An 11,037-nucleotide genomic window follows, 5' to 3' on the forward strand; every position below is an offset into this window, starting at 1 on the left:
ACGATAACATTTTTTTTCATTGTTATAGATCAAGAATGATTTATCGCACCCTAATAGCACGGCATCTTTGACATCTAGGGAAAGGTGGGGCAAGACGACCATATGGGGCAAGAGGAACAATCGTTCGTAAGGTCGTAATTTTTACAATTTTGATTATTTCCAGTATGAGGAATTGTTGCTAGCAATGCAATTAGCTGACTCTACTACCACATAACCGCCAACACGACGTAAACGCCACGGGGCATAAGATTTTATGAAGTTTTTTTTCAAATCTTTGTTTTCTTATAATATTTGGAAAGTACAAAATAAGGCTTAGGTTTCTTTTTATGGCTCATTTTATCAAAATGCTATTTTTCCTACATCAGTAGTGTCTCTACCAATGACTTGCACCTATTATAAAGTATGATTTAACCTTTGTTTTTTTTTTTTCGTTGAGAGCTTTCCAAAAATCTTGTTCAGGTGGGGCAAGTGTACCATACGAATTGCGACAACAACATATTTTATTGAGAAATAAATACATAAAAGTACTTAAAAACTGATAAACAATTGTTAAAAAATGTCCATACAAAATATAGTGATATTATGAAAATTTACTATTTATCATCTAAGTAATATTTTTTTTCGTAAAAACGATCAATTTTTTAGTAAAATATTATTATTTTATCTACAAAATGAAAGAGACCTTTCAAATACATTCTGATGTATCTAAGTGATAACTGTTCAATTGTTAGCAAATTAACATGTTGTTTCATGCATGGGTTGTTCGTCTTGCCCCACTAGTTGAGCAGAACGTACGGAAAATCTAAAATTTTAAAATCATTTTTTTACATTAATTACAGGGCTCTTTCAAAGCTTGTTCTATCAAAGTCTTAGTCAAGACCTGGAATAAGATGATTACAAAAAAATCCGACAGATTTTTTAACGTTTTTAATGGGTTATAACGAGCATTTCCTTAGCTTGTTACACTTGCCCCACTTTCCCCTATAGACAATTTTAAAAGTTTACCTGAGCATACTAACATGGACAAGTCAGAGCATCCGCTTAGTCATATAAATTGGTCATATCATTTATAAGCTTGACCGTGCGTGCTGCCCACCACTGAAAAAGAACTAAATAACATTTGCACTTTTGTATTGCAGTCAGTTCCTAGGCCTCCTAGGATCAATAAAAAATAAATTTCACAATTGCCAGAAGTGTTTATAGGATGTCCAGATATGTATTACAAAAAGGAATTAAATCTAGAGTTTTTTTAATAGGTCCTATAAACATATGAAACACAATAGCTTAACCCTCTAACGCCCACGGCTGCACCTGAGAACCACTAATGTTTTAATTCAAATTGACATTTCTCGAAAACTATTGAATGAAATGAATTCATTTTTCCTACACATTGTTAATTAGGATGTTAACTGCCTCCAATTCCAATGTCAACCAATTAGGTCAAATCTGTAAAAAATGGCAAGCAAACACGTAAAAAATCTCGATTTAAGTCTGAGCGGGAAGGGTTTAAAATAATAACTCTAAAAATATTTTTTTACACTTTTGCAATCCCTCTGGGATGGGACATTGTATTTCCACGAATTTCCTGGGCACTATTTGCCGTGCGCCACAACTCGCTCTCTGTAACAGTATTCCTAATTCCAGTCCACGCTCACCAAATTGTCATGGCAGTGGTCAAGCAACTTTTCGTTCATATTCATCATTTTAAATTTATGTGTTCTTAACTTTCACGTTGGGATTAGTTGGGAATCGAACCCATAAACTCTCTGTCGACTTTGTCGATCTATTTGAAAATCGAGAGTTTCCTGTATAAACAGAGAGGAAAAGATAAGGGTAGGTTGTTTGAAAACTTTCCTCTCTCGCCAACAAGCAGACAACACAAACATAACAGTCGAAGAGAATCAGTCAACTGACTAACATCGTCTCTCAAGTTCGTTAGCGGGTCTGTTTTAGATGCGAAAATTAGTCATCAGCATTTCCACACTGCAAAATGGTTAATCTAGGTTTGTAATTTAATATAATTTCTGCTTTACAATTTAATACAAGCTTATTTGGTTCTAGTTTCCGCCTCGCCGAATAACAACGTTGAACAGAACTGGGGCTGGCACGGCCTGTGGGTTCCAGACGATGAACCGCACTTGAACCGGCAGACGCGATTGCAGGTTCTAAACCGCCGCGACCGCCAGTTTGGTCTCCGTTGGGTTTGGGCTAGCAACGGGCAGGTTCCGGCAAATGCCTTACGCACAACCGGCCCTACCGGTAGTCGGACGTACATCGGTCGCGCTCACTTCCAGGGATCGGTGACGCCTGGGATGATTGTCCCCGATCGGAAGGCCTGTTGCATAGCTTGGGGAGGTAACGAGCACTTGATTAAGATCTACGAGGTGCTGTGCTCGGAGGGTAGTTTTGTCCAGGTAACTCAGACCGATGCGGACGCCCTGCTGAGGGCCACTTCCGGAGGAATCTCCGAAAGTGGCGAGCCGATTTTCATCGGACGGGCCAAGTACAAGGGCAACTGGATAGCCGGTAAGGTTCAGCGATCCCACGGATCTCTGGGAATGTGTTACATCCCGTACGGAGGCAAGGAAGTGGCCCGTCCCGAGTACCAAGTATTCATAGCGGTTCCGCCGGAACCCGGAACCGTCGGCCACTACTGGCGGTCAACGGAAGAGTTCAGCGTTCCCGCAAACGCCACCATCGGAGGCTCGAACGAGCACGGTCCGCTCTACATTGGCCACGCGAGCCATCGAGGTTCGTGCACACCCGGTCAAATCAGCCGGGTCACGAACCGGTGTCACATCGCCTGGGGCGGAAGTGAACATCGTAAGCCGGCGTTCGAATTTCTATGCAACTGTCGGGGCAGGTTTGTGGCGTCCCAGGAGGGCCAGGTGCCGGTCGGGGCGATTCTCGGCGGATGGTCCGAGTACGAAGGCGAACCGCTGTTCGTCGGACGCGTTCAGGTTAAGGGACATTGGCTCGTGGGGAAGCTTCAACCCTCGCACAAAGTGTGCTACATTCCGATCAACGGGAAAGAAGTGGCACACAAGCATTACGAGATATTTGTGCAAGATGGAATCTAGAGTGGTTGAAACTGAATAAGTAAGACTGTAAAGATTCTAAGTGTTGAAAGATCTGTTATCAAGCATTGTACTGTATTGCATTGAAGATTAAACTTATTCATATTTACAAACAGTTGTGAAATGTGTTTCTTTCTATGGGGAGAAGAAATGTGCAATTTAGAGAAAGTTGGTTGTATTTTGCGATGCACGGCTTGCAGTTAGAAAAGGGCGATGTAAACAAAACGAATGAATGTAGAAACAAGGTCAAGTTGGATAGTGTGAGTGAGATATGACCAGGGTGTCGACAAAACATTTTGTCTGGGATCAATTTGAGTTAAAGCCAGACAAGCTGAAGATAAAGAATACTTTGAATTTCATAGAGCTATCTAAGCCCGATCGCACACTAGCTTACCATTTGTTTTTGCTGGCAGGTACAAATTTTAACCTAAAAACCCTTCGTTTACAAACACACAATACATGCGCACGTATATAACTCTATTGAAATTCAGTTAAGGAGCTATTAGACTTGTTACCATAGTCTAAACATACTCGCACTTTTTTGTGTTAAACAGTTTTCCAAACTCGCAAAGAAAGCCAAATATTTGCAAGCAGACGAGAGATTTTGTTTATCAATTTCTGCAAAATGTTTGATTTTTCAAAACCTCACAGAAGGTATGTTTGAATAATCTTATATTTAAAAAAAACAGATTATAGAAGGGTAATTCTCTACCAACTCACACGAAATCGGGAAAAGTTGCCCCGACCCCTCTTCGATTTGCGTGAAACTTTGTCCTAAGGGGTAACTTTTGTCCCTGATCACGAATCCGAGGTCCGTTTTTGATATCTCGTGACGGAGGGCGGTACGACCCCATCCATTTTGAACATGCGAAAAAGAGGTGTTTTCAAAATTTGCAGCCTGAAACGGTGATGAGATAGAAATCTGGTGTCAAAGGGACTTTTATGTAAAATTAGACGCCCGATTTGATGGCGTACTCAGAATTCCGAAAAAACGTATTTTTCATCGAAAAAACACTAAAAGTTTAAAAATTCTCCCATTTTCCGTTACTCGACTGTAAAATTTTGGAACATGTCATTTTATGGGAAATTTAATGTACTTTTCGAATCTACATTGTCCCAGAAGGGTCATTTTTTCATTTAGAACAAAATTTTTCATTTTAAAATTTCGTGTTTTTTCTAACTTTGCAAGGTTATTTTTTAGAGTGTAACAATGTTCTACAAAGTTGTAGAGCAGACAATTACAAAAATTTTGATATATAGACATAAGGGGTTTGCTTATAAACATCACAAGTTATCGCGATTTTACGAAAAAAAGTTTTGAAAAAGTTACTTTTTGCGTTTCTCTTTGTTTCGTCGTCCGTGTCTGTCGCGAGTGACCATGAACGGCCATGATCGATGACGACCAACTTTTTCAAAACTTTTTTTCGTAAAATCGCGATAACTCGTGATGTTTATAAGCAAACCCCTTATGTCTATATATCAAAATTTTTGTAATTGTCTGTTCTACAACTTTGTAGAACATTGTTACACTCTAAAAAATAACCCTGCAAAGTTAGAAAACACGAAATTTTAAAATGAAAAATTTTGTTCTAAATGAAAAATGACCCTTCTGGGACAATGTAGATTCGAAAAGTACATTAAATTTCCCATAAAATGACATGTTCCAAAATTTTTACAGTCGAGTAACGGAAAATGGGAGAATTTTAAAACTTTTTAGTGTTTTTTCGATGAAAATACGTTTTTCGAATTCTGAGTACGCCATCAAATTGGGCGTCTAATTTTACATAAAAGTCCCTTTGACACCAGATTTCTATCTCATCACCGTTTCAGGCTGCAAATTTTTGAAAACACCTCTTTTTCGCATGTTCAAAATGGAAGGGTCGTACCGCCCTCCGTCACGAGATATCAAAAAACGGACCTCGGATTCGTGATCAGGGACAAAAGTTACCCCTTAGGACAAAGTTTCACGCAAATCGAAGAGGGGTCGGGGCAACTGCTGTGTGAGTTGGCGGAGAATTACCCAGAAAATGATTAAATGATTGAAAGAATGAAACACTCACACTGACTAATTAAAAAATTCTTTTCAAATATGTCATTTCAGCATACAAATATAGAGTTGGTGTGAAACCATCGTTTCAGTGATATTTCTTCGCCGTTATTATGTCCACCATCTTGAATTTAAAATTGTCAAACCACTATAATTCGACGCCGTCGTGCTAACTTGTCGTACGTCGCTTTTTGACGTTCCAAGAAAAACGCGTTTTAATGTTTGACCTTGAATAAACAAAACCGAAAGCACGCACTGTAAACAATAACAAACCCGTTTTGTTTGGTTGACCATTATGTGCATTGTCCTGAAGTTCGGTTGAATTTGGTTGCTGGAGTCCCGAGTTACAGTCCAACTCGGTTATCCGAACCCTCGATTATCCGAAGGTTTGTATGGAACTTCGGATAATCGAATTACGAGCAAAAGAAATCGTTTTTTTTTTCTTTTTATTGTTTTAAACATCAAATTCGAGTTCTGCGACCCCATTTTAATCAAATTTAAATAGTTGATTGGCTATTAAATAACAAAATGAATTTTTCAATATTGGCCGCCATTTTGGATTTTTAGGGGTTACAACCAAAAATTCAACAATGACAAAAATCTTGTTTCGATTTTCGAAATTTTTGCATGAACTCCGGATAAACCACCAAAGAATGCCTCATGTTTTAAAGAATTGATTACTTTTTTGTCGTATCCGAAAGAATGCCATGGTTAGTTTATGCCTAGCACTCTTCTAGCCAAGTTTGCAGTGCGTCATCGCATTTAAATAAATTGAACTAAACAAACATTACATCGCCCAGCCACTATTGCGTAAAGTTTAAATTTCAAGCATATCAAAGTATCAAAAAAATGCTTTATATGCTAACAAAAAATATCCTTAAATTTATATCAATAGTAGTTAATGCAAAAAGTTGCAAAAAGAGGATTTTTTCAGCACGAGTCGTACATTTATCCAACGAGGTTCACCGAGTTGGATAAATACGAAGAGTGCTAAAAAAATCAAGTTTTGCAAAGAGTTCCATACAACATTTTTTGCAATTCCAAAAAACACACACTGAGTGAAATTTTATGTCAAATTTTCATGTATTTTGTCAATAAATCGTTTATCAAATGTTGAAAAGTGTTACTTTTCGAAACAAGTGCTGAAAAGTTCAACTTTTCAGCACCCATTTCAGTGCTGAAAAGTAGAACTTTTCAGCATTTAATTTGAAAAGTGTTGCTATTCGATTCTGTTATTTTTGGTACAGAAAAGTAGGCTATTTCGTCGTTCAAGAATGACAGGAAAAGTAAGTAGGGGAAATATACCCATTTTAATCACACTAAGCCGTTCGACCAATTCTCATCACTCTTGCCATTTCTGCTATTTAATCAACATTTTCAGATGTTTCAACAATGGAGAGTTGCTTGCTCACTTTTATTTGAGCTATTTATTACTTTGGAACAGTCAAAAACACTTTATATAAGCTGTAATTCATGATCAAAGTGCTGATAGGCCGATAATAGAAATAGGCTGAGAAAGGGTATAGTTCCCCTAGTTTCACGACGGAATTGCAAAAAAAAAAAACATTATTTCATTTTTAGGCCTCTTTTTATCTGTGATCCAAAAATACGACTTGTACTAAAATAATATTTACCTAAAAATCTTAAAAATTTTGCTCTGCGCTAATAAAAAATGACAGTAAATAAGTTCCGAAAAGCATAACATTATTCCACGAGATCCAAAGTCGACACCCTGCCTCACACCACTGTCTCGAACGGCACCTCACGAGCTATTTCCGTAGATCTCTGTGTTATATACAGCTAATCGCCACGACAGAAAGTGAAGAAGGTGTATCGCTCTAAATTTCTGCCACATAAAAGAATGCTCAGATATGGTTAACACAAGTAAGTACGATCTGCGATCTTCAACTCGTCCTGTTCTAATCGAACCCCGCAACGTTCCAGTTTCCCCACCGGTGCTGTACCAGGTGCAATTCCTGGCCGGCCTCGGTCACATCGGTGCGGATGTCCCGCTGGACCGGACGGCACGTCAACGCATACTTCAGCGACGCGATCACAACTCGGGCCTGCGATGGATTTGGGCAAGTGATGGTGAAGTTCCACCGAATGCCGTCAAGACCGGCGAGGGTTGCTATCTAGGACGGGCGTTTCACGTGGGTTCCGTGACACCGGGCCGGGTGGACCCGGAGAAGAAGGCTTGCTGTATTCCGTGGGGTGGCGATGAACATCTGAAGAAGGTCTACGAGGTGCTGTGTACGGAGGGGGAGTTTGTTCGGGTTACGCCGGACAGTACGGAGGGATTGCTGAGGGCGACCACGGCCGGGATTTCGGAGCAAGGGGAGCCGCTGTTTATTGGCCGGGTGTGGTGCGATGGGGGGTGGGTGAGCGGAAAGGTTCAGCGGTCCCATGGAGTGTGCTACATTGGGTACAGAGGAAAAGAGATGGCATATCCGGAGTACGAGGTGTTTGTAGGGGTTGGCGAACCACTTCAGGATGAACACTTTTGGGTGAACAACGTGCTGAGCATGCCTCAGGATGCGTCCGAGTTCGAGTCGTGTCACGTTGGTCGAGCTCGACATAGGAATTCGTTGCTTCCGGGAACGGTGGACCTTGTTAAGCTGCAATGCCACGTGACGTGGGGCTCGGAAGCGCACAGCAAGTCCCGGTTCCAGTATCTGTACAACTGTCGGGGTAGATTCGTACCGACCAAGGATGACCACATCCCGGTGGGTGCCGTTCAGGGTGGATTCTCCGACTTTGGTGAACCTCTGTTCATAGGTCGGGTTCAGGTTGGGATGAAGATGCTCGTTGGGAAGGTGCAACCATCGCACAAGGTGTGCTACGTTCCCATGTTTGGTGGAGAACTGAAGTATAGCGAGTACGAGATACTGGTTTTGGACTTATAACTTTTTTATTTATTATTTAAAACGACAATAAAAAAAATCTTCAAGGATTAGCGAATTTTGACTACCTTCTAGCTTCTTTATCATGGCCATTCTCTTATTCGGTATTGTTGTTAGCTTTATTCATATTACGTTTACACAAATTCGGATGTTATAAAAATGAGTGGAAATATCTTCCGAGATTGAAAAGCACTTACTTTAAAATTCTCACCAAATTTATGTGATGTAGACATCGTACTCATGTGACGTCATGTAAAACTGGTGACTCATGTTCAATATCTTAGGCACGCATGCATCACTTCATCTCAACAATAACCTTGAAACTGCATGCGAACTAACGAAGCAAAACGTGTTTTTCCAAATAAAAAAAAATGGCAACGATTTGATTTTGGCACATTCGCGCTTGATCACCTGCTATTGAAATTAAAACAAACCTTTTGTTTTCGAAGCAGTCATAAATTTATTACAAGAGCACCCATCGACCACCTCCTCCCTCCCCTCAACTTAGCTTGATTTGATGTATATCTCACTCTCAAACACAAGCCGCTCCACTTCCCTGTTCTTGTACGGCAGATAGCAGAAAAAGTAGGACCTCTGAATTTTGCCCCCAATCAGGGCTCCCTGATGGCTTGTGCGGCCAATGTAAAGCGGTTCGCCCTGCTCCGAAATCCCACCGGGCGTTCCCTTGAGCAGTGTCGTGCAGCAATCGATCGGGACAAACTGGCCCGGCGTGCACAGGACTTCGTACGTTTCCCGCTTGTGGGACTTGCCGCCCCAGGGCACGTAGCAAGCCTTTCTGTGCGGGTTGACCACTCCGATGGCCACCGAGCTCATACACTCGGCCCGGCCCACGTACAGCGTGTGGCCGTCCTGGTGGCCGGCGACGACCGCCCCCGGCGGAACCGCTCCCTTCGAGGCCTCGATCCACGTCATCCCGTTCAGTTTGTCCCAGCGCCGGAGGAACTTCCATTTGTCGTGGTTGTAGGGCCGTTCCGCCCGGTACCGGTACTGGTCGTCGTACAGCGAAGCTGACCAGGGGAGAACACGTGGATTAGAGTTGGGACTACTTTGATTGGGATGATTTACCGTACTGGACCATTTTGTGACAGATAAAAACGGGAAGAAATGACGCGTTCTCGCGTTTTTTCGGCGAATGACTAATGTTTTGTGCCGTTTGTTTGATAGTGTTTCTGCTTTACCTCTGTCTGTTTTGGCTAATGCAGAGAGACTGACGGTGGAAAGAACAAACACCTCTCTCACATGCTCAGAGGAAGTCACTCTCTCCTGGTTTGGAACACATACAGGTGGGAGATTCTCGGCGTTTTTCTTAGGTAAATAAGGAGCAACCTTTTTTATCACATTGTGATTTTTGCTGATAGAATTAAAATTGATGATCACGTTTCAACATACAAATTTTAAAGCTGTCAATGCAAAAGTATTCTGCTTCTAGAGGAAGGATTTTCTGATCGTTTTGGAATCTTCGGCAAAGTTGCAGGTTACGATCTGGTCCAGGATCTTTTTAAGAGAGACGAATTCGAAAAAAATAAGAAATGGATGGAACATAAAAATCGTTTTTCAAAACGTAGACAATTGATCATCATTTATCGAGTAAGAATGAATGTTATGTAGTTTTATTTGCTTAAAAAGTATTTGTCACTTCGGATAGCTTGTCTGCTTTTTGTTAAATGAAAAAAAAACGAATACGGAGCGAAGCTTGTAAGCAATCTCCAATATTTGCTATTTTTATTTAGAATTCGAAATTATGTAGTACTTTATTCGAGTCGGGCAAATATTCAAATTTTAAACAAATTGAGTTTTCGGGATGTTTAATTGTTTATATATTATTGGACTTTCCTGTATTTTTTTTAATAACAGAATGAGTTATTTTTCGAACAAATCTCCGTTATTAGTTTGTGTTATTATAATCTGGGTGTTCCAATGAAAAAAAACCGACCTCCTGGCAATAACAGAATATGAACTACTAAGGGGTTTCCTGAATGTTTTTATATTGATGTAATAAATAGACAAGAATTGTTAAAAAAAACATGTTCTGCTGATTTTTTAATTTTCCAGGTATTTACACGGAAAGGACTTACTTTAAGTAATATGCAGGGTCAAGGGTCCTGATTTTCGATTCATTGAACAGAAACCACTCACCCATTGCCTATCCATTCGTCGCCTATTCCAACCCGCTAGCATTCATGAGCGAATGATACTCTTCACGCCCTCAGTTTGCCATCAATTTATTTTTTCTTGGTGGAAGTTTCTTTGAATGGTGTCTATAATGTTATGAAATCAAAATAAATGCAAAATTTAATTGATAACATTGATTTTAAGCAACCCAAATCAATGAGTATAACGCGTTGCATCAGAGAAAAAATGTTTTCAGTTAAGAGTGATCGGAGACAATCGGCCTGCCGGAGCCGTTCGGAGACTGAGCCGATCAGAGAGAGAAGGAGAGTAGAAGAGAGAGTGTTCGGGAGCGAATGGTGTGAAAGTGACAAACAGTAGGAATTCATCAGGGCAGTATCGCGTCGCCTGCTATTTGTACTCGCAGATTGAGTGGTTGATTTTGAGCAATCAGGACCCTTGTGCAGGGTGACCACTTAAATCCCACTTTCAAATTCCCGACTCGCAGAAACTCAAATAATATGCTTTACTTATCTCAAGATTGATTTCAAACGCTTAAATAATTTGCTATGAAAAATGCTTATGTGGAACTTCTCAACCATACTTAATTTTATAAATTTTGGTACAGTATTTTTGAATTAATGTTGGTTTATCTAGTTGTCAGTATTTAACTGATCTATTTTTAAACATTTTAAATTCAGTTTGATAAGATTCAATGTTTAACCACTTATTTTAAGCGAAATGTTTTAAGAGACAAATTCTTTGAACATATTTTCAATAATTCAAAAAATTTTGAATTTATTTTTTGCGATTGGGTCCTAAAATTAAGCTTAAATTTGTGATACGATAAAGCTTATTTTTCTGAGTACAGTCATCCCTC

At 40.1% G+C, this 11,037-nt stretch overlaps 3 protein-coding genes across 3 annotated transcripts; 2 read left to right on the forward strand and 1 right to left on the reverse strand.

Moving 5' to 3' along the window:
• The first annotated feature begins 1,883 nt into the window (after positions 1-1,883).
• LOC6035998 lies at positions 1,884-3,194 on the forward strand. Its single transcript, XM_001846051.2, has 2 exons — positions 1,884-2,003; positions 2,062-3,194. Exons 1-2 carry the CDS (start codon positions 1,991-1,993, stop codon positions 3,078-3,080), a joined length of 1,032 nt encoding a protein of 343 aa, XP_001846103.1. The 5' UTR covers positions 1,884-1,990; the 3' UTR covers positions 3,081-3,194.
• Positions 3,195-6,848: 3,654 nt separating this feature from the next.
• On the forward strand, positions 6,849-8,085 carry LOC6035999. The gene is made up of 2 exons (XM_001846052.2): positions 6,849-7,008; positions 7,069-8,085. The coding sequence occupies exons 1-2, from the start codon at positions 6,996-6,998 to the stop codon at positions 8,028-8,030; spliced, it is 975 nt and encodes a 324-aa protein (XP_001846104.1). The 5' UTR covers positions 6,849-6,995; the 3' UTR covers positions 8,031-8,085.
• A 377-nt stretch (positions 8,086-8,462) lies between these two features.
• On the reverse strand, positions 8,463-9,255 carry LOC6036000. Its single transcript, XM_001846053.2, has 2 exons — positions 9,114-9,255; positions 8,463-9,055 (listed from the first exon to the last, which is right to left on the reverse strand). The coding sequence occupies exons 1-2, from the start codon at positions 9,124-9,126 to the stop codon at positions 8,532-8,534; spliced, it is 537 nt and encodes a 178-aa protein (XP_001846105.1). The 5' UTR covers positions 9,127-9,255; the 3' UTR covers positions 8,463-8,531.
• Between the last annotated feature and the right edge of the window lie 1,782 nt (positions 9,256-11,037).

The sequence above is a fragment of the Culex quinquefasciatus genome, chromosome 2 (genome assembly GCF_015732765.1).
Source record: "Culex quinquefasciatus strain JHB chromosome 2, VPISU_Cqui_1.0_pri_paternal, whole genome shotgun sequence".
NCBI lineage: Eukaryota > Metazoa > Arthropoda > Insecta > Diptera > Culicidae > Culex > Culex quinquefasciatus.